This window comes from Acanthochromis polyacanthus, chromosome 15, assembly GCF_021347895.1.
Source record: "Acanthochromis polyacanthus isolate Apoly-LR-REF ecotype Palm Island chromosome 15, KAUST_Apoly_ChrSc, whole genome shotgun sequence".
NCBI classification, from domain to species: domain Eukaryota; kingdom Metazoa; phylum Chordata; class Actinopteri; family Pomacentridae; genus Acanthochromis; species Acanthochromis polyacanthus.
Window position 1 is genome coordinate 14,841,897 of NC_067127.1, and position 27,569 is coordinate 14,869,465.

At 39.5% G+C, this 27,569-nt stretch overlaps 2 protein-coding genes across 3 annotated transcripts; both read right to left on the minus strand.

Annotated features, from left to right (window-relative positions):
• On the minus strand, positions 1–11,229 carry tmem87b (transmembrane protein 87B). 2 transcript variants are annotated; one of them, XM_051960091.1, is made up of 19 exons: positions 11,042–11,229; positions 10,025–10,085; positions 9,850–9,941; positions 9,621–9,755; positions 9,481–9,528; positions 9,102–9,273; positions 8,801–8,862; positions 6,934–7,117; positions 6,751–6,850; positions 6,542–6,635; positions 6,052–6,125; positions 3,821–3,927; positions 3,596–3,654; positions 3,404–3,507; positions 3,253–3,326; positions 3,068–3,138; positions 2,831–2,883; positions 2,697–2,727; positions 1–1,958 (listed from the first exon to the last, which is right to left on the minus strand). In XM_051960091.1, exons 1-19 carry the CDS (start codon positions 11,189–11,191, stop codon positions 1,917–1,919), a joined length of 1,713 nt encoding a protein of 570 aa, XP_051816051.1. In that variant the 5' UTR covers positions 11,192–11,229; the 3' UTR covers positions 1–1,916. The 2 variants fall into 2 exon arrangements, with proteins under 2 accessions (XP_051816051.1, XP_051816050.1); XM_051960090.1 differs by lacking the exon at positions 6,052–6,125 and adding an exon at positions 5,692–5,765 and having other exon boundaries at positions 11,042–11,228.
• Positions 11,230–11,829: 600 nt separating this feature from the next.
• Positions 11,830–27,498, minus strand: mertka (c-mer proto-oncogene tyrosine kinase a). Its single transcript, XM_022192339.2, has 19 exons — positions 27,274–27,498; positions 26,047–26,362; positions 25,868–25,968; positions 25,611–25,781; positions 21,223–21,309; positions 20,991–21,106; positions 20,724–20,913; positions 19,925–20,070; positions 17,177–17,312; positions 15,724–15,874; positions 15,113–15,201; positions 14,911–15,006; positions 14,715–14,795; positions 14,536–14,628; positions 14,326–14,444; positions 14,131–14,240; positions 13,750–13,909; positions 13,028–13,164; positions 11,830–12,588 (listed from the first exon to the last, which is right to left on the minus strand). Exons 1-19 carry the CDS (start codon positions 27,356–27,358, stop codon positions 12,135–12,137), a joined length of 2,838 nt encoding a protein of 945 aa, XP_022048031.2. The 5' UTR covers positions 27,359–27,498; the 3' UTR covers positions 11,830–12,134.
• Between the last annotated feature and the right edge of the window lie 71 nt (positions 27,499–27,569).

Here is a 27,569-nt window from a genome sequence, read left to right on the forward strand (position 1 = left end):
TAAAATATGTTTTTTTTATTGCCAAATTAATACTGAAAATCACAGATCAGGAAACAAACATTGCCCTGATTTCAAATAATATTTAATCTGAGCGTACACACTTCTCAAGAAGGAAGAGAGAAGAACATCACTGGTATGAAAAGTTCAAGCCCAGCTCTTCATGACACCCATTAAAAAAACAGACAAGTCATATTATCCAGACACCTCTCCACCTGTGAATTACGAAATAACAGGAATCAGACAAAACCCATCTGTACAAACAACTCAAGTCCACTGCAGGTGTCTGCAGTTTTATATAACAGAAGGACAGCTTGCCATCAAAAGCACAATTATTCCATGTTTCCAGCCAATGAAAAAAAAGTGACATTATGAACTCATTAAAGCGATCAGCTTGTGCTAAACACACAACTCATCTAGTGTTATAATATTGGATGGCCTGGAGAGACAAAATTACAAGTCCTTACAATGCACACATGACGACAACAGTGTTCCAAACCCAAAACTGCACTGACACAAACAGGCCAGCCACTTTTGAAATAATAAAAAAGAAACATATCAAGACTCACTTGAAAGAAGACAAACATTATTAAGGTGTCTGTGAAACCAATGCAACGATTTAATCAACAATAAAAGCAAATACTGCAAGGAAATAAAAAACAAGCTGCAGTTTGCAGTTAGTATAGTCCAAATTATTTTTAAAAAATGGAAGCAGCACACGTAAACATACTTAGAGTAAACATGGGTAGACATACAAATGAACAGTTTATAAGTACACTTGAAACAAATAAATAATGACTTACCTCCCTATTAACATACATACAGCATCCTTATTTCAGAAGACGCTAAACCTGCCCACCCACACCCATACAGTAGATTCACAACATGACTGCAAACTATTTCTACACGACTGACCTAACTCGGTTACATTTCAATTCAAATTGTACAAATGACTTGTTTGTGCTTTGCCGCTCTCACACTCATTCACCAATACTGCAGATGTTGTGTAGTGTCAATCTGAGACATGAACGACTCTCTCGTACATATTGTTCTCAATTACCTGAACAGATTAGGCCTCATACAGGAACTACATGTAGGCACAGCTTTGATCTTGAAAGTGCATAAGAGCAAATGTTCTATTCAAAGGTAGTGTTTGAATTTATAAAGTTATTCTCAGATTTGAATGCTGGTAACAAAACAATGTGTTTCAGACACTCACTTAAAAAAAAAAAAAAAAAAAAGCATAGTGTTTACTGAATTCTTCAACTTCTGCGAACATCACAATTCTAAATAAAGAAAGATCCCGATTGAAATGAATCAATCACACACACTATGGCCGAATTCTGTCTGTCCTCTGGCTGCAGAAATAACAGAGATAAATTATATTCAATTAACTATCTCAGGAAAATGCCTTTTAATTATTCTTCCAAACATATATAATTACCTTACTTATAATACGACCCACCAATAATATCTAGATTTTCTCAAAAGACATTTGACATATATTTGAGAGTATGTTCATGCATGAGGCCCACTGTTAAATTCTCTGATAATATAAATTCATAGAAACAGAATAGAAATAAATACAGCACTTCATATAAAGTGAAACATTCTCTTTGGAAAGATAGGCTCAAAACTGATCGGAACATGGAAAGAGTGAAGCTGTTGGTCAGTGAAAAGACAGTTTTCCTCTGGTAGAGTCCTTAAGAAGTTAAGGGGAAATTAGCAGAAGTCCCCCTGAAACTGTGGCCCGCACCACTCTGAACTAGCAGCCATTCAGAAGGATCCCCTGAAAAACAAAAAGTCACTCCACCACCACCACCACCACCACCTGACTGGAAATCCTGGAGAAAAACTTCAGTCAGAGGCAGCTGCTGTGTTCTCCCTCCATGTCTGCAGATGGCTGGAAACATTTTGCCTCACTCCAGCTTTGACATCTCATACTTGGTCGTCATGATTTCCTGGGAAATAACATGCATATTTAAACATACTTTTCTCATTCAGATAGACATGTTCGTAGACCCAATTCTATGGTCTGTTATTGCTTGGACTGTAGAGACCATGATGTTCCGTTTACCTCGCTTAGTTACTGTTGCTATGTCTATCAAGCTTCAGCTGTTTCACTCAAAATTCAAACTACTTCTTGAAACTAATTTCAGACAAAAGCAGGGTTTTCATTTCTAGCCAACAACTACTGGCTTTACTGGCTGAAGTGACCACAGATGTACCGTTGACACATTGTATCAGCAGGACCAAGCTAATTACTCGTACTTATTACAGAAGCCAGCTGTGATATAATGCGTTTCTATAGCGGTAATGTTACATCACTGCTGCACAGAGGGTGAAAAAAGGGACGCGGTCACCACTGGTTGTCAGAGTAAGTCAAACTGTTAGAGTGGGTGCAAAGCTTGAAATGCTTGCTGTCATTGGTAAATTGAGCAAACCCCGTAGAGAAAGCTTCAACAAATGGTGAACTATTATTGATTTCAATATAGTACTAACACGTGTGAAAAGAATGCATGCATTAATGACACACAAAACTGACTGTGCAGCCAGTCATAATACAGCAATGCCAAAATTAGTCCCTAGTATTAACAAACAGGGCTTTCTTTATACAGATTTTTTTTTCTTTTACGAGGAAACCTGACCTCCACATATTTAGACGACTGCATCTTTGTTTTTCGTAATTGAAATCATACCTCATCTGAGTCGAGTAGGACTGGTAGAGCTCTGTAGTGACAAACAGGAAGAAACAGAAACTCTGTTAGAATCACACGTGTCGTATGAAAACACCTTGCTGGATTAATAAATATACGTTCTATAGGATACTTACACATCAGTAAGAGAGCTAGGAATGTTATCCTCCACCCATTTCAAGTCCTCATCCTGCAGGAGGAAAAAGAGAATAAGCAGAGCAAATACTGCCATCTGCTGAAAAAATACATTTACTGTAGAAGCTGCATCTACCAAACTCAGACTACAACTCCTACTATTTATGTTTTAATGAAACATAACTTAATAAGACTTAGTGATTCAATAAATGAACATATAACTTAGTAGAGTTACTTACTGGGTTTGTTTCTGGGGGCTTCACTGTACCATTCGTCTCACTTTTAGCTGCTCTCAACTTTATACCGTCAGCTGTGAGTATAACATTTTAAAAATAATAAGAATTTAAAAAACAGGAAAGTAAGAAGAAAAACAGATCCAAGAAGACTATGACACACTCCAAATGAAAAGTAACACTTATCATACCAAGATTTGGAGAGGCGATGAACTCTTCTATCTCCTCGTCGTCAGAGTCATCAATGAGAGGTGTAAAAGCATACCTGTGGACATTGAAATAAATCATCAAGAAACGTCTCATTTGGTTCCTTTTGGTGGACAGTCCGAATGCACTACTTGCCTTTGGTTGTTTGCAGATGGTCTCCATAAAAACATGATGACGAGCAGAATGGCAGAGAACAAGAACCTCCAGAAAGCATCTTCTACCCACAGCTCAATCCAATCCTTCAGACAAAAACAGGTGCGCTTATCAGTGAAATGCAAACCTACAATCTCTATATTAATATTGATAAATACGCCAAACCGTACTCACAGACTGGCAATTTGCTAGTCGAAACTTTTTTGCTGTCCAACCCATGAAAATGATGGAAGCTATTACAGAAGAAGAGTGTGAAAGTCATCAGTGTGCTGCATATAATCTCCTATGTGCAACTTTTAGTCTTAACAAATTTTATATGGATAAAAGCACATAATTAGAATTACTGGCCAAGATAGTAGTATATTCTGCTGTAATTGTGAGAGCAGTTGTCCAACTTACCAATGACAGCGAATATCAGTGTGTTTGTAAAGTGCCTGTAAAGAGACAACTTGACAGGGTTTCTCCTCAGCTTCAGAGTCTTTATGGTTTGTGCGAGGCTGACAAAGATGTTAACGGCAGTCAAGGGAAACACATGGCAGATATTACATGGGACACATATTAAAAAAAAAAAGAATGAAAGGGACCTTATCATCTCTACAAGTGAGAATGTACTACACCCGGGTAGTCGAACTCCGTTCCTGGAGGGCCACTATCCTGCATGTTTTAGATGTTTCCCTCTTCCAACACACCTGATTCAAATGATCAGGCTCGTTATCAGGCTTCTGCTGAGCTTGATGAAGAGCTGATCATTTGAATCAGGTGTGTTGGAAGAGGGAAACATCTAAAACATGCAGGATAGTGGCCCTCCAGGAACTGAGTTTGACACCCCTGTACTACACAGTATATACAAAATGCACAATAACATCCATATATACACCGCAATCACAGAACTTTACAGTGGTCACTTCACTAAGCCATGGCAACTGGGATGGGGGTGACAGCTTATGAGTATGATTTTGAATGCATCAGAAACAGACAGTCCTGCAAATGTTCACATTCTGGTAGCTCAGGTTGTGTCTTTACTTTTAGAATGAGGTTGAACAGGATAAATGTGCCACTACTCAGTTTGACTGAACCTAATAATGTGGATAAGTGGCATGTTTGTATGTTTTGATTTTAAATTCTTCATACTTTTTTTTTATTTTAATGGCTAACTGAAAAATGCACAGAGGTAATCAAATGCAAGTTGTTAAAAAAAATTAAAAATTTTTTTAGGCTTTGATGATCTGAAAATATATAACTTGAGGGAACATACAACTAAGGTTTCATAAATGCATTAAAATGTAAAGAGCCCCATAAAGGCATATAAGCAGGTTTATCATTTAATTTTTGCCATCATGTTATAATGTTAAAAAAAAAAAAAAACATACTTGTGTTCTCACACTGTTGACTGCAGCTCTTCTCACCCTGTGTCTGATACAACCTATGTTAGCTCCTGCTTCTAAAAGGCCTACCTTTACAAAAGCCAGCTGGGCTGATGAAAGTAGTAAATGCAACCCCAGACCAGTGTAAAGCTAGACAGACATAGTCCTAGCAAATGCGGGTATAGTGAGGAAATAATGGTTGACTGCAAGGTAGAAGCGTCTTCTTTGTTTGGTTAGGCAGGCATTCTGCAAATGTCTTACATGGTGACGGAAATACGTGGCGAAGAAAAGCCTGAACTTCAAATTAGCCATGTCAAGGGAGTAAGGAAACGTGTTTTCTGTGGCAGAGAATAACTCCCTTTGGTTTGGACTTTGGGTGTATGCAGACCTTTTAGAAGCATACGAAAGCTACAGGACACTACAATAAAAGGAAAACCCCAACAAGCTTATTTTGAGCTATTTAAGTTAATACATTTGTATTAAAATGTAATCAATTTTAACCATAGTGCACACCCGGGTGGCACCCATATTTCTATAATCTCAAAACCAGAACCACTCAAAAACTCTGGTGGATGGTGGGCTGAGACTGTTGATTGATGTAAACGCTGCACAATGTCATTCATTGCCCAACTAAAGAAGCAGTGAGGAAGAAGGGTTTCAAGAGCAATTAAATTATCAACCAGAAAAAAAGGTCCTTGCAAATTTCAGAACAGAATGAATGATTAATGCAGGAGTTTCTTCTGAAAAGTAGGATGTCTTTTTGCTAAACTGCATTTTAAATGCTGATTCTGATAAAGAATAAGACAGATGCAGATCACAGTCTCCCGGCCTTATATGGGTTCATGTGCAGGAGATGAGGAGCAGAGGGGAACCACACAGGGAAAGGTTGCAGGTGCACCAAAGGATATCCACCAGCATAAAGAAGAATCAAGCAGAGCCAGGGGAATGTTGGCCAGCAGGGCCAAGTCAGAGTCTTTCGCCTAGAAGGGATAACAGAGCAGGACCAAAGGACACGGGGAAGAGGAAAAAGTTGTGGAAAAAAATCACAGATAGAATAGGAGATAAAAAAAAAGGCAGCACAGCAACTAAAATATAGAACCGCTCACCCAAGTGCAAAGAAGAAAATAACAAATCATCCAATGCAGAAGGCAAGAACACTCGAAATCACGTGGGCTCAGTTCATTAACAAATACTGCCACTTAGTTGTTACAGGGGAGTATAATAACTGCTGATTACTGGAGCTACTGGGGAGTACACTGGAAGGATATGAACCAGATGGCGCAGGAGTCAAACACAGCCAGAACAATTGCTGTAATGAGAGCAGGGCCATTGTCTCGACCCTTGATTTTTTGGTCCCCCAACAAATCAAGAAAATACACAATTACAATGTCAACTTTACTTTAAAACACAATCTCAAAACAAACAACAGAATAGAGTTAGTGCTGCTGCTTCTTCTTCTTGGGTACTTTCCAATAAAGCAGTAGTGAAACAACGATTTACCGGTAGCTCATTGATCACAATATTCATTTGTCATTTGCAAGCGAACACCAAACATGTCAAAGTTGAGGATTTGTTTATTTTCCTCCAATTCAAATTGGGGTTCATATACTTTAGTTTTTTATTACTGTTTGTCAGACAAAAAAGAAACTTGAATTTATCAATTTAGGTCCTTTAAAGTTCTGATGGGCATCTGGTATTGTTGACATAAGCTAAGACTAACATCTATTTAGAGAAAATATAGGAGAACAGGACTCACCCCTGTGATCCTCAGGACACCCTCAATGCTGGCAAAGGCAAAATAGAGGATACCAAGTCCAACAACTCTGTGCATCACAGTCCCCAGTCGAGGCCTAAAAAAAACAGACACACAGAAAATAAAAAAAGTTTATTGCTTAATTTCATTTATACAAAAACTTCAGGTAAGTCAATGACCGAATAAGTAGCTACAGATATATGCTGACATACTTTACAATGCCATAGCCGAGGCTGACGATGATGACAAGTAGCCGAGCCAAAGTCCTCTTGAGGGCAGAGATCAACTCGGCAAAGATCAACAAGCTTGGAGCTGAAGTAAAAAATATCTTTAAGTAAAGAACATACCGTCTCACATGAGAAAGGTAAAGATATTTTGTCTATTTTGTCACTCACAAGCAGAGCCGACAGCATTGGTGTTTTCATATTCGGCACAGAAGACGGCCTTCTCTACCATTCCCAGGAATATGACCCCTGCTATCCAGAACTGGATCCTCAGCAGATCTTTCCAGTAGCAGGCTGCCCAGAGAAACCACAGCAGGGCGTACAGGATGTACACTATGCACATTACCATGTAGAACTGCAGACAGACAGTGAAGGATTAGTCTAAAAACATGTCACATATGGAAGCAGTTGTTTTTCGTTAACTAGAGACCAACTTCCAGAGAAAGTTTACCCAGAAAAATCTGGTATTTTTTCTACTCAAGAGTACTGACTGAGCAGTGTTTCCCCGAGGCTAGAAAGGAGAGGGTGGGAGGTGGCTGACGGGATAAAGCCTTTCTCTGTCGGCTGCTCTCGTTTTGCCTTTTTTATGCTAATTAGTAATAACCTTTTTAGGTATACACTGCTTCTATTTGCTCATTTTTTTTTATAGCTGTTGCCTTGACTTTGACTGAGGAATTGCAGTAAGAGTACATTTGTACTTACTTTTCCACCTAATTGCACCATTATCATTTTTGTAGAGCCAGGAGGAGCATTCCCTCTCTGAGAGCCAAAAAGCACAAAGTCTGTTCTCCTGTGCGTGTCAGGGAGGGTGCAGCTGTAACACTATCAGCAGGAGAGCTGCTAATGCTCTGGCAAGGACTAGCTTCCCTGCTATCAGTAGAGAGCTTCTTGCTTTCTCACTAAGGTTACCAGATTCAGGTTGGGCTTGTTTCAACATGCAGACATTTTAGTCTGACGTTCAAGTGTTTGGGGTCGACGTCGGCCTATCTTTGGTTTTAGACAGATTGACACTTGTTGGAAAGAGAAACATAACACAATGAGTTCTCGTCAACTCCGGTTACACTATCTGCACTTCACCTGTCTCTCCTCTACTATGTCCTGAAACAGACCAGAACAGTGAAGAGGAACGAACGCGACTGTAAATGACAGTAAAACACAAGAGACTCTCACACACAGCTTGATGATTTCAATAATTTTAATAAAGCATTTTAAAAATGTTTAAAAAATATTTTTCTTTTGTTTCAATGAAGGGGTGAAGATTGAGGGAAACACTGCTGGGCTTTATATCAACTGCAGCTCGTTTCAATATTGCGAAGCCCATATAGATTTGGTTTTCAAACGTTTTAACACGCATTTCAAGCCGTAATTTATTATCCAAGTAACAGAGTTGTAAATGATAACTCAATAAACTTCCAGGTTTTTTTGTCCTGTGACAGTGAGTGCGCACACTTTATAGTAAGCAGTTATAGTCACAATGGAGTGTGTATTTGTTTTAACAGAAGAAACCATGCTGCTATGTACTAACATATGGTGTTTTATTGTAATTTATGTGAACTGTAGCTTTAAAGCAGTAAACAAAGGTCAAAGTATTCAGGGTGGGGTTGAAAAGTAGAGGCTGGAGACTTTTAAAAAAAGAAAACAGCATTTGTACCTCTACACTCTAAAGTAGGGGCAATTTGACACGCGATGATGTGTGTATGTGGTTTTTTTTAAATGTCTCTAGCCCTCTGAAATTTACTTTTCAAACCCATCTTTAGTGCCTGGACCTGGATGTTTCATCATTAATTACTTCCATGAGCAGTGGCAGTTTGAGGGACACCAGCAGTGTTTGTGCAGATTTTCCTCACCCTCTGACTGTGTCAATACCCAGTTTGTATAAAACATGCATAAACCCACAGTAGTAAAATACAACCCTCTCATTAGAGGCAGGAAGGAATTATAAGCACATAATATTAATGTGCATATAATTAACAGACTGTTAAATAATAACATTTCCAACATAAATCATAAAAAATGATTCCTAAAGTCATCTACTTACAATCATGAGAGGCCATTCTGTGATGGAAATGTAGCCGTGGCTGCCTTTCATCACCACATTAACTGGAAAAACAAAAACTGGACATTAGACAAATGAAGTATGACAGTGTTTCCCAGCACATTAACAATTTGTTTGTGGCAATGACAAGTTCTGCAATCTGACTCTTCTGTGTCGGCTGCATAATAGCTTGGTGTTTATGAGCCTGCTTCACGGAAGTGTATCATTTGAGCACACCAACTCATCCAGGGCAACATAACACAGATAACAGTGAGATTATTCCTGATTAAAAAAAACATCTCACCTGTTAAATTCCAATTTGCATCCTGCTTATTGGATACAATTTTAACAACCAGCAGGTAGGGACCGTCCTTCCATGTGGTAGCTATGATATTGTCTCTAAGATTCTTGCTGCTGTTCTTTGTGGTGCTGCTGCTTTCATACTCTTCAGTAATCCATTTACTGTGATTTTCATCCTGCATTATTACAAAAGCAGCGGAGTGTTTACCACTTTTGAAACACATCTCTAAACGCTATACATGCAAAAGGAAACAACACAATACACAAAAACAAATACCAGCTGATGTTTGTGATGGTACTACGGGGAAGATTTTTTCCTAAATGTCAGCTATATTTAACTGTCACTATTATGTTAAAATCAAAGAGGATTTATGTTTTCTTACTTGCACTTCATTCTCAGCAGGACTGAGATGCGGGTCAGCCTTGGCTTTCTGAAAAACACAGACAGTTGCAGAATGGAGGTAATAAATACCATAATGTTGCATCTGTGACTATGCAGAGTAGAGTAATGTAACAAACCTACTCTGAGCATTGGTAAGGAGCGCAGTGCATTAGTACACATTATGGGACTGTGCATGTGTTCGATGTACTCTCCTTGTCCGAGAGGATTTGGATCCAGGCTGTCCGCATGGCTCAAAGGTGTTTTTTCATACATTTCCTACAGACAATAACAGTCACAATTCAACACTGAGAAACAACTGAGACACAAAGACCGTCTGTTAATTAGTATGACGCAAAGCATTAGCACTTACTTCAATGTTGTTGAATTCATTGTGACAGGGGTAGTATTTTAATAACCACTGAACAGTGAAGGTCACCATCTCAGGACAGCCAAAAGACACAACTAAAAGATGAAGATATGTTGTGATAAAGGACAAAATAAGGCAAAATTTTTGGGACAGCACTTTTGTTTCATTGTTGTCTTACCGTTTAATTCAATATCAGTGTCTTTATACATAGATTTCCTTAACAGCAGTGGTCTTGAGGTCTACAGAATAGAAAATAAGGTTTGTGAGTACAGCCAGGGAATATTATGAGCAACACATCATTACTTTGGTGAAGTGATTATGATTAATCATTTAAGCTCAGTGGTTAATACTGTTTAGGATTCAAGTCCTATCAGTTGAGCTGTGTCCGTTCTTGTTAGGAGGAAAAAGAGCTGTCAGACAGCTGATCAGGAAACACATATGTTTCTATGACATCAATAAGATGAGGGTAAATGTGTCTGCCTGTATGTGTTCTAAATGGCGACCTCTTCAGATTGTAGCCTGAACCAAGTACACCTAATACAGAACAACAGAGGGAAACTGAAACGTCTCAGTACCTAAATTATTGATCAAGGCTTTCCACTTCTCCTTGAACTGTACGTGGGAACTGTGTCTTAATACTGAATCCAGAGAAATAGCTCCGCAGCACCAGTACTAGACTGACATTCGAGTTTCAAGATGTGTTTTTTGTGTATTGAAACAATGATGTGTGGCAAGCTGGTGAGAGAAAACCAAACATATTCAGTAAACCTGAAAACACACAGTCCAAGCTACGACATGGAATCTCAAACACTGGTCGAGAGCTAGCTGCATGGATAGACACAAATATATTATTTGTCCCCCTCAGTTTAACAGTAAAGACTCCTAGGAGCTGGCATACTGAAGCTGTGGGCAGCTAGTTAGCCGACTGCTAACCTTGAAGTGCATATCAGTCATTCACCACAGGGCTAACAGCTAATTAGCTACAAACACACTCTGCTCTTTCGGTATATGCGCCTTGTCAAAATTTGTTAACCATAGCAAGTCACACCTACGAGTGGCTAACGAGCTACAAATAATACAGCACAAGTTACACGACTGTCAGCACCCTCACAGCTGACAGCCAGCTACCATAACAAGGCTAATGTAGCTAAGGTTAGCTAGCGGTGCTGCAGTTACCCAAAGTATTTCCACTCACATTAACAATTGTGATTTTCCAAACGCCTGGCTCCGGCGCTGCAGCAGCTTCATTTACAGTATGGAGTAAAATTACAAAAAACAGCGCCCATGGACAGAAAACTCCTGTGGTCGGACAGCTCCACGTCCTCATCCTGACTGCAGCGGCCATATTCGCTGTGTTTTGAGTATTTCCCTGCAGGAGCCGCCGTGAACGCATCAGCCAGGGGAGGAAGCTCCAGGTTAAAGTTATCTGCATTGCCTGATGTCCCAGCAAGGTGCCAGACAGACTTAGTGCAAAATAACCTCTTATCACGTATGGGACAAGTCTAGGTTTACTATCTATTACTCCACCTACTTGTAAGTGGCTTATTTTGAAGTGTGTTTTACTTGAAAGGGGGAAAAAAGGTGAAATGCAGCATGTCATCAGTTCATTTTCCTCATGATAAAATATACAACAAAAATGACCTTGAAGAGGACACAATAACTTTCAGCTGCCTTATATGAAAATAGAATTGCACAAATGGGATCTACTCAACTTAACATATTCTATTTTACATGAAAGTAATCTTCAGATTTTGGTAATTGCTCAAAGAAATTCATTTTTTATGCACCAATTTTTCTTTACACTAATTTTAGTCTCATCTGCTTAATTATTGTTCATTGTCATTCTTTTGTTAAAATATTCCATGCTATGTTTTTGATTAATTAATAATTCTCACTTTTTTTCCCACCACCAAATATCATCACAATGATTTCCATGAACGTATAAGGAGAGCTTGGCAAAATGAATCCCAGTCGGTAAAGAAGTTTCAAAGCAGTCAATAAAACATTTATTTTGACAGTATAAGATAATTTTATAAATGTCCTGTACATTTTCTATATTTACATCGTAATGCAGTCTTTAATACAGTAAACAATTTCACAGTTCAGTGTACCTTAAGCTTATGGAACAATATTCTTAACACTGACATGTAGGCTGACGGTGTAAAGCGTAAACCTTCTCTATAAAAACACTACAGAAAGTCCGCAATAGTGCGACGAGGCAAAACGATTAGTACTGACGAATCATGGAGAGAGCTTTATCACAGTTTTTATCTGCTGGGTACCAATCGTTATAGCAGGAAAGAAGTGTCACTCGAGCCGTGATCTGTTGCCGTCACATCTGTAACTGTGTCTCCGTTTGCTTGACTTAAAGCGTCAGCAGATAAGAGAGGAGTGTCCACAGTGGGAGACCTCAGGGAGGATTCAGAGGAGATCACCACCACATATCGATCATTGTCCTCATCCTCCTCTTCCTCCAGGCTCCCGTGAATGTCCGCAGTAACTACGGTGTTTTCTGCTGCCTGACGGCTGCAGGAAGGAGACGAGCTCAACACGAGATGCTCTGCAGGGAGAGTGTCACCATCAGGGTCCTCCTCAGGAAAGCTGGTGTTAATATATATGATATCGTCCTTGCTGGTGGACTCTGGAAGCTTTTCGGTGACCTTTTCCAACATTTCTCGCAGTTGGGGAAAGAAGGGTCGGTCCAGTGGATCTGCCCTCCAGCAGCTGTACATGATCTCATACCTAAACACAGATAATAGAGAATTAAAATCACTTAATAAATCTTACAATTTCTTAGAGCCTAGCTTTGGGATACAAGTAACAAACCTCGAGGTTTTATTTTACATGCAAGCCAAAATCAGATAAAAAAGCTGCACATTAAAGCGCAAAATTAATTATAAATGTTCAAGTTTTTTCATGGAGTCTGCTGTGATACAGGAAAAATAGCATAGAGGTCATATAGTGTATCCTAAGTTTGGATACATTTTAGCCATAAATAATTCCTGTGAATCACCTGAATTACATTTTTCCCATGCTTAATATTTTAAGTTTCCATATTTTATTCTTCAAAATTAGTCCCATTCCTGCAAGATTTAGACAAACAAGTTTAAATTATTGTTTTATAGTCTCTATCTCCATAACAATCTAACATGAATTTCTGTCAAGAAGAAACAACACTCACAGTTCATCCAAACAGTCTGTTGGCTGCTTCAGTCTGTGTCCTTCAACCAGGTGGTCATAAATCTCGTGGTTCTGCACTCCTGGATACGGCGTCATGCCTCGAGTAGCAATTTCCCACATAGTAACACCAAACGCCCACTGCATGACAAAGAATATAAACTTCAGATTCTACTTCACACTGAGTAAAAACTTGAAATGTGTAGCGTAAACTGATATTTTTTCCTGTTATCGAGAAGTACTATTATTTTACTTGATAATCAAAAGGATAATTTGTAACTGTATTTGCATTCAACTACAATAATGTGTAAATTATTATGTATTAAGCCTCTCGGCATGGGAGATAAAATATTTTTCCTGATTTAGCTCCATGATATTCTATATTTTAGTAAATAACACAAAAAGCAAAATTTGTTTTTTTATGTGGCGTCTCAGGAAATTGGATTTTAGTCTACAATGTCCAACTCTTAGAGCCGTAACAATGCAAAACCAGGGAAGAAAATACAAAAGAGAGTAATAATCCTAGACGTTTTCACATAATAATAAATGCTTTGATAAAGACTGTCCAAAAAACAACCTTCACCACATTCTTACAGGGAAGGACAAAAGGGCACAACAGAAAGCAAAATTAGAAACAGAGTCTAGACAAGAGGTTAGTTCTTCTTTCAGTAACTGCACAGTATTGTGGGGAAAATTTTCAGTGGAAAGGAAACAATTGGTGCTTACCACATCGCTCTTTACAGTAAAAACTCTGTCTGCCAGACTTTCTACTGCAATCCATTTTACAGGCATTTTGGCGATTCTGCCCTGCCTGTAATAGTCTCCGCTGTAGATCTTCTTAGATAACCCGAAGTCTGCCACACACACCGTCATGTCATCCCGCAGCCTGTAAGACAAGCATATATGGACTTAAGGCAAATAGAAAAAGCAAATCACAGAAAATTCATCACTCATTGTCTACATAAAGCAAAAAAATGATCAAGTTTTGTTGTGACTATTTCAAAAAGGCCATTTGAGCTGCCAGTATAGCCAGAAAATAACCTGTAAATCCAAATGTTTGAAAGATACTTCCTGTATTTTCCACGTAAACCAGAAGAAGCAACTTACATGCAGTTACGTGCCGCCAGGTCACGATGCAGAAAGTTACGACCACTGAGATACTCCATACCCAAAGCAATGTCAACCATGAACTTCAGGAGTGTCTGAGTTGGCAAGAACTGTGAAAACAAAACAAACAAGCACACAATTGTTATTTATAATATAATAAATCAAACATATTTCAGTGTTTGGCTGAAACCTTACCAATGAACTCTCTCCGAGGCGTGAGCGCAGCAGGAAGCTGTGTAGATCTCCATATTTCATGAATGGAAGGATGACCATCGGTTTGGGAAAGTGTCCAGAGCCTACTTCCAAACATACACCTGAAGAGGATAAGTCAACGCAGAGGAATTTTGTAAGGATTCACAAATTAAAAAGTAAAGAGTGGTGGGATTTTTAAGACATCACTCATACCAAGCAGTTTGATGACATTAGGATGGTTGAAATCCTTCATGCAGGCAGCCTCATTCAGGAACTCTTCAATCTCCCTTTGAGAGAAGCTGTCCACTGTTTGGTAAAAAAGTCAAGGCGTGTTGGTTCTGTTAGTTTAAATTTCACAAATATTTAAAGTATATTATTAATGCATCACTCACATTTCATTGTCTTCACAGCAACTTTTTCTGATGTGCCATCTGGTCGTCTTAAACGTCCCTCCACCACGGAGCCAAATTCACCTGAAAAATACAAATGAATCATAAATATTTCATACAGTGTGTGTTTTGTTTAATTATATAACAAGATGAAAGTGTAAATATGAACACATTTATATAAATGAAAGTGTTCCCTCACCCTCTCCAAGAATTTTCCCTACTGAGAGCAAGTTCCTCATAACCATCACATCCTGAAGTTTAGCCTGGAGTTCGTCACTAACACCGAGGTTCCCGACTGCAGACGGAAGGCAAGAAAATCATTATTTTAAACATGTGCCAAGGTAACAGGATATCAGAAATGTGTATATGCATTTTTCCTACAGTTATATTTCAGAACATACGTGTGATTCCTATGGCTGATCGATTGTAGGATCTCTGCGGTGTGAACTGTACAACAGGCGGCAGCTTTTCTCCACCTCCAAACACTCGCCTGCAGGGGGAGACAGGAATAAAGGAAAAACATGGAATGCTAAACAGTGAGATAATCCCCTCTAATGTAACGTAATTATTCACACACACACAAACACTGGTTGAAGAGTCGTGGTGAGGAAGCCCTCTGAGCTGTTCTGTTCCTGACTTTGAGGTCAGATACTGTTTTCTTATCAGAGCAGCAGCCTGTGACACATTCCTATCCATATCCTGAGCAGCAAGTGTGAGTCACAACCTCTATAATAAAAATCCAGAGGTTAACAGCTGGTTGTTGATCATCTCTTCAGCTGCACCATTATTACCAACTTCCACTGCCGGCAACGGTGATTAAGAGGAAGCAAAGGCAGTTTATAAACACAATCCGGAAGTTTTCCAGTTTTCAAGACCTACTTTTGAAGAAAGTAAATGTAATAAAGAGGCAGTGTAAAATCAACTCACTCATTCAAAGTTTCATGCATGTAACATAAGACATAACATCATACTTGGAGAACTATTGCTAATTAATTGGTAACTGTCAGCGTACCCAAACCAAGAGTCAGACGTCCTGTTGCGTACGCAGAGAGCCACCCAGAGGATCAGCAGCAGAAAACAGACGGCACACGCCACCGACAGCACAACATAGGCAGAGTATGGAACCCTGACGTCAGGGCTGATCGAAGGGGATACGACAGATTCTGAGACACGAAGAACAAATGATAAACAAAGTTTAGAAAAACAACATTCGGCTTAGTCAGCTTTCCAAAGTCTAATATACAGGATTAGTCATCTGAATGATATTTAAATGAGCCAAAAGCTTTTTTGGCATGTGCAGCAATAACACTTTATCAGTGCAATAAAATTCAACCTTGTGCAGTGATTAACCTGTTTTCAGAAGACGTTCACTGACACACACTCATCACTTGCATTTACTCATATATACCAAGGTAAAAATGTGAATATACAAGAACAGTACAAAAAAGTTTGTACAGAAAAATAAAATGTAAAAAAAAAACAGTTTGTCATATTTATGGTGCAGAAAGTTAAGATCTGTCCATATGAAATGAGGTAGGTAATGTTGAAACTACTTAGTACAGTGCAAAAAAGCATGTGCAGAAGAAACAGTGTAAAAAAAAAAGTATGTGCAATCTTTTTCAGTGCAAAGAATACTGTCATTGTCATCACAGCCAATGGAATTTTGTTCCTTTCCCTGAAAATTAAAACTGTGGCTACATGTCTATAGATAATCTGTTTTAGTGAGAATCAATAAAGACATGTCATTAACTCAGTGTGAAATGTCTGTAGTCTTTGTATATTCTGTGATCATTGATAAGAATTAATCAATTTAGAAAGCAAGATATTTTATTTTGCCTTGTAAATGTAAAAGTTTTCACTATTTTGAAAGCAAGAGACTTGATTCCAAACTATCTTTGTCAAAATGTTCAAGATAATTCAGTCTTATTAAGTTTTAAAAACAGGACAAGATTAAAGACACTCAGGCAGAGTTACTTTATCCTGAACATCAGCTTGTTAATATGCTCACAGTGACAATACCAGAATGCTAATGTTTGTCATGTTCGCCATCTCAGTTTAGTTTCATGTAAGCATGCTAAGATTTGCTAAATATCAGACTACAGCATCAACTAGTAGTACTGTCATTGCTTTTCAAGGTTGCTGGTCAAAGTTCAGATTTTTAGGTCAGGGAATGACAGTTATTGCATTTTCCTCTCAGGGAGAATGAATGTGTGTGCTTATTTCCATGGCAACTCATCTAAAGTTGTTGAGATTTGCATCTTGAACCAAAGGACTCAAGAGACTGTCCAACTATGCCATCTCAGAACTATGTTGGCTAAAAAAACTGCAACCTTAATAGGTACACTATGCATCCCGAGGGCTGTAATGTTATTCTAGTGTAGTACATTGCATCAGCTAAACTTTGCTGGTCCATTTGAAAAGTTAACAGCTCCCAGATGATAAGATAAATCAATAATGCAGCTCACTGTCTTCTGGCACAAAGAGCGAGACTCGTGGGCTGACCATGCCGCTCCCTGCCTGCGTGCATGCAGCCACCTCCACACTGTAGGTTGTGTTGAATTCCTGCACAGCTACAAAGACCATGGTGGTGTTATTGTGGACCTGAAACAACACACAACAGAGAAAAGTAAATTGTGTCCCGTGACTTGATTTGTCTTGAAAACAAATGTTATGATTAATCATTATCCTTGTTAAGGACTGGGTTCATCACAGGCCAAATAGAGTTTTAATGGTGCAATAAGGTAAGTCACAAAAACCTAAAAACGAAACAGTAGAGAGCAAATGATCCTAGGTCATTCTTATGGAATAGTTTTGTACAATTGAGCAACATCTCATATCCCCCTCAGCAACTTGGCTGTATGTTTCTGTCACTTTGTCTCCTTTCCACTTGATGCATTATGACAAATAAAGAAATGCAATAATGTTTTTTACACAGTCACTTACGGTATGAAACCCTTTTTGAGAAATGCTAGGGAACTTCATAGCAGGAATTGGCATACATAAAGAAACTCCCTACAAAAAACAGGAAGGAGACCAACATTCTGGATAAGCTCATGTGCTGAATAGGAGGGAACATGTGACAGACATGGCCCTGAATTTCACAACACCACACGGTAGCATCTGGAGCTGCCCTGCTTCACCAAAGTGCTGACATAGAATGCAGAACCCATGATTAATGTCTATCTTGTCTGTGACATCAAACAGAGAGCTGCATGTGGTTAATGTTCTTCCAACACTAAATTCCTGGCACACTTTGAGAATCATTTCAAAGAAGGATGACGGCGTCATGATTTTCACTATGAAACACCCCAAATCATGAGCCAGACAGTTTGATTTATTTCTCTCTTTTACATCTGATTTCATCCTAACTTTTCCACTAGTAAAGATTGTTGTCGAAGCAAGTGAATCTGGGGATTAAATAAGTTGTCGTTATGCATATTTCCAGTCACGGCTACCTCACTACCTGACTGGACAATGCATAAAGTACACATCCCATTGTATTCATACTCCATTCACTCTGTGATGACTCAAAGCCACATGCCAAGCGGAGAAAAATACCGGTGACCAGTTTTCACACATCAGCTTCCTTTAACTACAACACAGACAGGAAGGACAGGAAACACTCTATTGTATTAGAGAGCACTAATGTAGTAACAGGAGCATGACTACGCACCAACAGCATCACGGATTTATAAACTGAACAACTGATGTAACGGAGACTGATATGAAAATCAACAATAACATTTCTTAGAAAGTGTATCTAAAAAAGGTGTGCCTTATAAATCACTTTTCATGAAGTAAGGAGTGGAAATAAGTGGAAAAAAACAGTGTTCACAGATAATAGAGAAGCTGACCTGTGGGTCAGTTAGCGGGAAAAGGGAGAATAGAATATTCCCAAACTGCAACACTCATTCTTTTCATATTTGTCATACATTAGTCATTGTTATCAAAGACAGACAGACAGACAGACAGACAGACAGACAGATAGATAGATAGATAGATAGATAGTCCATGTATTGTATGTATGTAATCATGTATATCAAGCAAATAATAGCTAGTAATTTCCCAGACCACTCACTATTAAAATTAGCTTCAGTTAAATCTAATCTAATCCTTAAGATTTTCAAAATTCTTATTTTTTAAACCCATTTTTGATACAGTTTATGGTGGATATGTATCCATTGCTGTGACGGCTGCAACAGAGTCCAACATTCCTCCACTGAACATCATTTGCCGTCATATGCACTGTGATTTTGCAGAAAGCAAATTGCAATTTATCTCTGTTTACAGTCTTTCATCATGTCAGAGGTGTACTAGGTTATTGATAATACGAACTAAAAGCTCCCATTTGCTGGGGGGCATATATTATGAAACAGTCACGCAAAATGTAGTGTAATAGTCACTGCTGTTTGGAGTTGTATTAAGGTACGGTATGTTCACAATACACTCCTGTCTAACTAATGTGTACTACAGTTGCCATTAACTTCTGTGAAAAGCAAACACTGGGCACTTTCCTACAGTTATATTTTAGAACATACGTGTGATTCCTATGGCTGATTGACTGTAGCTATTCGTTTCTTGTCTTGGATATTCACGGCTGACCAGCAGAAACACTTAACTTCAGCGTCTCTCACACACGTCATTGACAGCCTCTAACCACTCAGATCAAAATGAATGTGTCAGAAATGTAAAACTTGGCTTTTTCTTGGGGGCAGAGTTTTATAGAATGGAAATATAATGTAACCAAACATCTGAACTGTATTTGCTGTTACCATGGTAACCACAGGTGTCGCCAGAAACAAAAATGAAACAATACGGATTTTAACTTTAAAGCTGGATGTGTATATTCCCTTTTCTTCCCCCTTTTTTTTGCATTTAACATTTTCTTATTATGAAGGCTTCTCGGTGGTCAGCACCGTTGCCTTGCAGCTAGAAGATCCCTGGTTCGCATCCTGGCCTTGGCCTCGGATCTTTCTGCATGGAGTTTGCATGTTCTATCTGTGGATGCGCGATTTTTCTCCAGGTATTCAGGCTTCCTCCCACAGTCCAAAAACATGCCAAGGTTCATTGGTACTTCTAAATTGCCCAGAGGTGTGAATGCTAGTATGCTTGTTTGTCTCTATGTGTAGCCCTGTGATAGACTGGTGATCTGTCCATGGTGTCCCCTTCCTTTCCCCTCAGTTAGCTGGGCACCATGTGGCAGACACACTCACCTTTTTCTCTTGTGCGCCATATCTGATAATGACATCATAACCACGTAGGACGCCATTTATCTTATCATCTGGAGGAGGCTTCCACTTGATCACCAGCCACGACTCATTCAGCTGTACGGTGACATTTCGGGGATAAACCGATGGCACTGAGAATATCACAAGAGATGGGAAACAGGGGTTAAAGACAATACACTTGGTAAAGAATGGCAACCTAGAAAAGAAAACGAAACGAACTAAAACTGTCCCTCCATTGAATTATTTGATTACAGTTTGGTATGTGGTCACTTCCGGACACAGTGTATCAGATCTTTCAACTAAAATATCCCCTGCGGTGGCGTTAGGAAGGAAGTAGAAAGCAGTTCCACCCAAAAAGAACTTTGTGTTTTCTCAGTGACGCCACTCCTGTTTCCTATGTGAGATTGTGTGGATAGGACATTTTTCTGAAGGGGAGGGTAGGTAACTTGTGCAACTTCTGAAAATTCCAGCTATTACATGCTGCTACTGCATGGAGGCTTACATAAAGCGTATTCTGGATGGAAATTAGTCGGATAATTACATAGTCCTGCAAACCTAAAACCTAAACATGAAATGATGAGAAGGCAGGGGCATAACAAGGTTCTGTAAAGCAGGGGAGTTTGTAGGACAAACACAGACTCAGGCTTCCTAATTCAATCATCCACTACTGTTTAATATGCTGGGATGGATCGAATTTAATTTTGGATTATTATCCCCTGTTGTAATTGCTCCACAAATCTTCTGGTGTAGCAGCAAATACCAACAAAATTCAACTTTAACACACCTCCTTCTGTGGTGTTGCTCTGGATCCACTTGCTGAAAGGTGAGGCCCCCACTTCATTGCTGCAGGAAACACTCAGATTATACCACGTCATAGCCTGCAGCCCGGAGACTTCATAGTGAAAAGGCGGAGCTGTGATGTTGATGAATCTGGTGGTCATCACCTCCCCTTTCCGGCGACTCACCTCTTTAACCTTAGACAGAACAGAGACCACGTGAATAATCTGACGACATTAAACGACAGCTCTGTTCGTTCAAACGTGCAGCTTACCCTGATGTGGCATTTAGAGAGTGGAGAGAAGCCATCGTGTCCAGGGCTCCAGCTCAACATCAACTTATTGGACTGCCTCGCAGTCACAGTAACATCAGACACAGGACTGGGAAGAACTGCAAAACATCATAAAAGCCCGTATTAACTTCCAAACATGGAGTCAGCTTGCAGAACATGAAAATCTCATGGAATGTTATTGGACCTTCACAGTCCCTAAAGGGTCTAAAGTTACCTTTGATGTTGACATTTGCTTCTCTGGATGTGGTGACACCCTTTGAGTTGTGAGCTTCACAGCTGAACTGAGTGTATTTGACCACACCTGCAATTGAAATGTAGGAGTAGACAATGTGGCCATTCAGTGCTGTATGAATCAAAAACAACCCATCCTCAAGGTCATGATAGCACTGAATATTTTGAGAAAGTAACCACGACTCAGGCGTTATTTTACTACAATACTGGGAAAGAGCTACAAATGTAAAACAAAACAAAACAGAGGGCACATCGTCACCACTTTCTGTATTTTCTACAAACTAACTGATTTCTCTCTGTGTCAAAGTTGAATCCGGGGCAAAAGTGCCATGTCAACCTCTATGAAGAAGTGAGAGCAAAGCCAGGCTGAAAATGACGGAAGAAACATGTTTAGGAATGACTCAGTCACATTTATTATACCTCAAAAGTACACATGGCAGGGCCTCATGCAGAAAGCGCAAATAGAGCCTCTCCAATATGATGTACTGGGGCGACAATCCTTTTGCTGGGTCCTTTTCCCGGACGCACAATTTACATCTTTCAACAGCCACAGATCTGCCCAGTTAGAATAGGACTGGGACATCTGCGAAATAATGTCCCTTTTGTGCTCTGTTTTCCAGCATCTCTGTCTCGGAAACAGTCAGTGAGAGACGACTGGAACCAACTTGGGATGTTTTGTTTACGTTGGGCAGAATATCACGGCCTCAATAGTTTGCCTTCCTCTGCTCAGGAGAACTAGGGTAGAGAGCGTTTCATTTTACACCCAAACACTGACTACAGTAGGTTTGTTTGCACAAAGATAGGGAGCCTTACTTAGGTTGGATTCAATCACCAATGTAGGTTACAGTAGCTTTGTTTGCACACAGATAGAAAGCTTCAGGTAAGCCTGATTCAATCACCAATAACTAGGTTGCATTCACATGAAAAAAGATCACAATAAAGAGAAATCTGCATATACAGCAGTGCATTGCCAGCCCAGCTGTGCAAACGTAACAACCACATTCCTGAGTGCAAGAAAACAGATGGTTGGAACATAGTGGGAACCGTGCTAAATACCTTTTAGAGTATGTTAGAGCAACATAAAAATAAGGTTTGTATGTATTTAGCCGTGTTTTTGGTAAAACAATGCATGTTCACAAAATATTGAAGCAATAAGTGTGAAATCAGAGTAGTGTATTAGGCGTACAATATCCATTTAAGGTCACAAACAAGAATCTTCTCTGGGCCTCAGCTAAAGGTTCAATAAAAGTTTAAATTCTTTTTCAGTAATGTATTTGTTGGAAAAGAGAAATGAATCAAGGTCAGTAACTATCATTTCTGCTTTCACTCTACTTTGCAAACAGATCAAAACACAAAAACACAATAGAAAAATAGCATGTGTTGCTGCCTGAAAATGGAGCAGGGACTCAGAGTTGCGAGTGGGTTGGAACAAAATGTACCACGTGGAAGTCTGCAGGATGGATCCAGCACCCTCTAATTATCAGGTTTTGGGGTTGCTCCAGCTAACATTGCTGCCTGGGACATCAGTTCTTTTTCCATTTTTCACTCAGGCAGTAAATATAGCAAATGAACTACTCCTTCAGGTTATTATGAAACCAAACCTATATCCACATTGGCACCCTACTCTGGACTTTCTGCTGTTTCTTTCTGCTGAGCCAGGTTAAATAATGAAACACCTGCAAAAGGATTTTCCATATCCCAGAATACAAAGGTAATATGATTCAAAAGAGCGTGCTAATTACTTTCCAACAGTAAAAGAAATCCAACAATAACTTACTATTGCAACAACAACACTGTAATAATATCATGGAGCTGCACTTTTTAGTGAACAAGGGGCCTGCTGCGACTCATACAATGCATGAGGTGAACATGCAGAGAAGTGGGTTTACACTGTTCTGTTGTGCCAATATTTGGTCCTGCACAGAGCTCTGAAGGGCTGCAGTCTGCCAGCCTCGGTGTCCAGCCCCTCCCTGCAGGGTAGTGGGCCGTCCTCTGAATGAGGTCTTTGTCCCCTGAGCCAACCCCCGAACAGACTCCCTGTACAGCCCCCCATCCCTCTACGGCCAGGGCCCTTGCACATGCTGGACCAAAGCACAGCTCTGAACCTTTAACCCCCTCAGCTTCTGGCTTTATCACTTCATCACCACCACTCATTTTCTGAGGCAGGGACATTTAGCCTGCGGCTAGCTGAGAATAAAGAGATTGAGCATGCAGAGCAAAGGTTATGCTTCAAATAACACATGTTTATGTTCAAGAGGTCATAAAGGGAGATTCCAGTAAAAGAAAGCATCCAGTAAAAGAATATATTGTGGTATTTTTTTTCCAGTTTTTCAGAAATCCAGTATTTGCGTAAGTACAGCACGAAAAGAAACTCAAACCTGAAGTGGTCTTCTTACCACTTTTTTGGGAACTAAATGCTCATAATTCTCTGGTTCCAGCTTCTCCAATGTGAAAATGTGTTTGTTTTCTTATTCTCGTAAGTTATTGAACAAATATCTTCCGGTTTCTAACTATTTTAATATAGCAAGCCAGCTGAATATGCAAATTGGGGGACATTTTCTAAGTAACTAAAATTTATACAGAGAAGGGTCACGCACACCTAAAGTGGTTGAAGGCAGGTGCATAGGATGAAATATTAACAGGTTAAAGAAAACAGCACTCCCACACACTGTCTTATGACTTGTAGTAAACTCTATAAGACAACCCATGTTTCAGCCGTTATATCTTCCTGAGTTAAAAGGACAAACATTTTTTTATTGAAGGCTATTGCAAGTATAGTATAGTATAGTATAGTATAGTATAGTATAGTATAGTATAGTATAGTATAGTATAGTACAGTACAGTGTATGGGAGTTCCATCTACATGCATAAAATGTGAAAATTACTGTACATGACAGCCATTTCTTTTAAATAGGTATATCCTTCACATCTAAATTTAGTTTCCAGCAGCTCACAAAAATCCCACCTGTTACTATTAAAAAGGTGGTGGATAGTATGGATAAAAAGGTGCTAAAAGTATACACAAAGGGTCTTTGAGTGCTAGTAAATCCAGGACTTAATGGATTAGAGCAACAGTTTGACACTTTGGTGAATTGTGCTCTCGTTGCGCTGCATCCTTCCATTAAATACTGTATAAGGCTACAGGCATTTACTGGTTGGCTAACTGACAATCTAGACTGGAAACAATAGGAAACAACTAGTCTGGCTTTGTTAAAAAGCAAGTTTGCTAATTAACATGAAGTTTTTTTTCATTACGTAAAAAAATTTTAAAAAGTGCAGCATGTCCAGTGGCCTAATAATTCCTCCTGCTCTCTTCTTTTTTGTCTTTCTCAGTTGTCAACAAAGACAAAGGCAAATCTTCAATCTTTCTGCATTTAACAGGTGCAGTGTGACGCAAATTTCGAGGCTAAGCTAAGCTTACCAGCTGCTGGCTTCTGCTGCATATTTGATATAATAAGCACATGTTGAACATGTTGTATAAGCCAATATGCTGAACTACTGCTGTAATGAATATTTCAATATTTAGCTCTTTCTCGAGTGTTGCATTGTATTTGCTATGTAACTAGCGGCGCATAGTCACAAAAAGCATTGACCAGAATGAATGACCGATGTTAACCATTGAACAGCGCAGCAGTCAGCCTGAGTGACATTGGACGTAGAGAGTAAATCTCACTGCAGTAAGCAGAGTTCAGATGCTGAGGCAGCAGAGACGAGGCAGAATAGAAACCACTAACCAAAGCGATGATAGTAAAGTAACACTTTGTTACTGTAAAAGAGACGGCATTCTCTTTTATCTCTGTTGATGGATGCTTTCATTTTCAGCCACACAAGGAAGTTAATCAAAAAAGAACCAATTAAGTGATTTAATAAGATGCAGCACTTGTTTTACTTTTACGGCATTTATACAAGCCAGAAGTTGTTCCAATACAAAAGTTCAAGTATACTTCTGTCTTTTAGAACAACAATCCACAAGCTTGATCAAAAAGCACTTTTACTGAATCCTCGCGGATGTTTCTAATTACAAAGAAGCACTTCTAAATGAAACACAGTGATTCTACTTGAGGAAATGACTTCTTTAGCTCTTCTAACACAACTCAAACTGATGAAGGAGTACCGTAATGTATCAGTGTTGTAAATCACATCTTCGACTTTGTCTGTCTGATTCAAAGTGTCATTCAGACGTATGCAGGGTTATATTCTCTGCTCATATGATGTATGAGTAGAGCAGTGAGGAATTACACTTTGTTCTTCTGAAGAGGAACAGGCAGAGAAAAGGAACTGTGGTAGGTCAAAGTGAAATTATATTTTCTGGTATGTCAGAGGCAGAAAGGGAGAGAAAAAGAAGGCCGGACTGTGTGGACAGTTTCTCACCTGCCACAGAGAAGTTGCTGGGAGAGTTCTGAGAGTCACTGTCAGGTAATCCATCACGCAGCCAGCGGATCTGAACAGGGTCCGGAGGTCCCACTGCCTCACATGACAGCATGAAAGGAGTGTCTCTGGTAATGTTCATATCCTCTGGTTGTTGGAGAAATGTTGGTAGACCTAAAGGCAAATGAAAGAAGTGTGAAAGGACTGTAAAATACATAGCACAAAGAAGCTTCCATTGCTGATATCATCACAAAACTCACCTTCTACCTCGATTACAATTTGCCGAGACTCCACCACCATGTTGCTAATGCTCAGTCTGCAGCGATACTCTCCAGCATCCGCTCTCTGCACAGGGTTAATGCTGTAAAGCAACACATCAGACCTCATCATCCTGCATATTCATACAATTTCTCACATTTCGCCTTCACGTGTTACATACATGACAGTGGAGAGGAGAGTCGTGACCCCGTCTGTGATGGTGCGCAGCTCGTTGACCACCACATGATTTTTTTCCACCAGGTCCTGACCGTTTTTCATCCAGATGATGGTGGGCTCCAGCCTGGTATCAGGGATGTCAATAGAGCAGTTGAATTTAGCTTCATGGCCCTCTGACAGCTGGATGGAGCCTATGGTGGGTTTGAAGTGCAGCTGTCTTAGCTGGTCTGGGGTCAGGTAATATCGAGAAAAGTGGCGTGGTATCACAAGGGGCTCTGAGGTCCTGGTTGGACGATGGAAATGGCTCTGAGAATTTTGAGCTGAAAGGGATGTGATGGTGAGTGATCAGTATGAAATTATGGTTTTGATTGGAGACAAAAGATCAGTCAAGTCACTGTTATTTATGTCACGTTATAAGCAACAGCACATTGAGCCAAAGTGCTTTCCAGTTTAAAAAAAAAAAGCATTAGCATTACAAGTTAACCTGACACATTTAAATACTGAGGTTGAAACCCTACAATGTGATTCTAATTTACTTCATTTACTTAAGTATTAAAATGCTGCAAATGACATCAAATAACAACTTTACATACATGGAATTAATCAGAGACAACAGATGTGACATAAAAAGTGAAGAAACTAGACATATATTCACATCTAACATTAAAAGTTGCATTTTAAAATAAATTAAATTATAAAATGTCAGGAATACGTAATTTATCCACAACTTCTTCTTTCCAGCATTAATTAGTTTGTGTTGCAAAGAAAATGAAAAATAAAATAGAAAGATAAGATAATTTAGGCTTTAAATGAAAGCAATTTTCTAATAAAATGTAAGGCAAAGAATTCATCCTCTGAATTCTTCCCATCATTTCTGATTTATGGCTCTATTTACCAGATGGGCATTTTTAAGTGTTTATCTTTCTGCCCACAACCACAATCTGCCACGTTTATGATTTAAAAACTACACAACAGACACGCAAGCACTTGACAACAAACTGTCCTCTTTTTTTTTAAACCACTTTAAAGACTTTCTGTGAGTTTCTACAGAATCGCTTGAAGTTTTCCAGCGACTGAAAAACTGGGATTTTAAATCCATCCCGGCTGCAGCCCATCATGCAGAGAGCTGGCATCTGACAACAGACCGAGAGGAGTTTGAGGTCCCACCGTGACAGACGTGAAGGTAACGCAGGAAAACAAACACAACCCTGACAGAAAACAAGCAACGTACCGCTGACCGGATTCCCCGCAAGAACAGCTACAGCCGTTAGAGAGAGAAAAGCTCCAAACCAGCCAGGAGGTGACTTGTTGGCCATGACCGGTGAGAAGTCTCCAAACTGCAGCTCTCCGTTCCACAAACGCTTTAAATCGATCGTAGCAGATCGGAGGGTTCAGCTCCGACAATATCCAACATCACCCACTACAGAGGCTTCAAGACAGCTTGAGTAAGAGTTGTTGACCCAAGAGCACATTGAGCTGGAAAAAAAAAAGTTTGGGACGTAAGAGGAGGGATCCCATGAAGGCGGG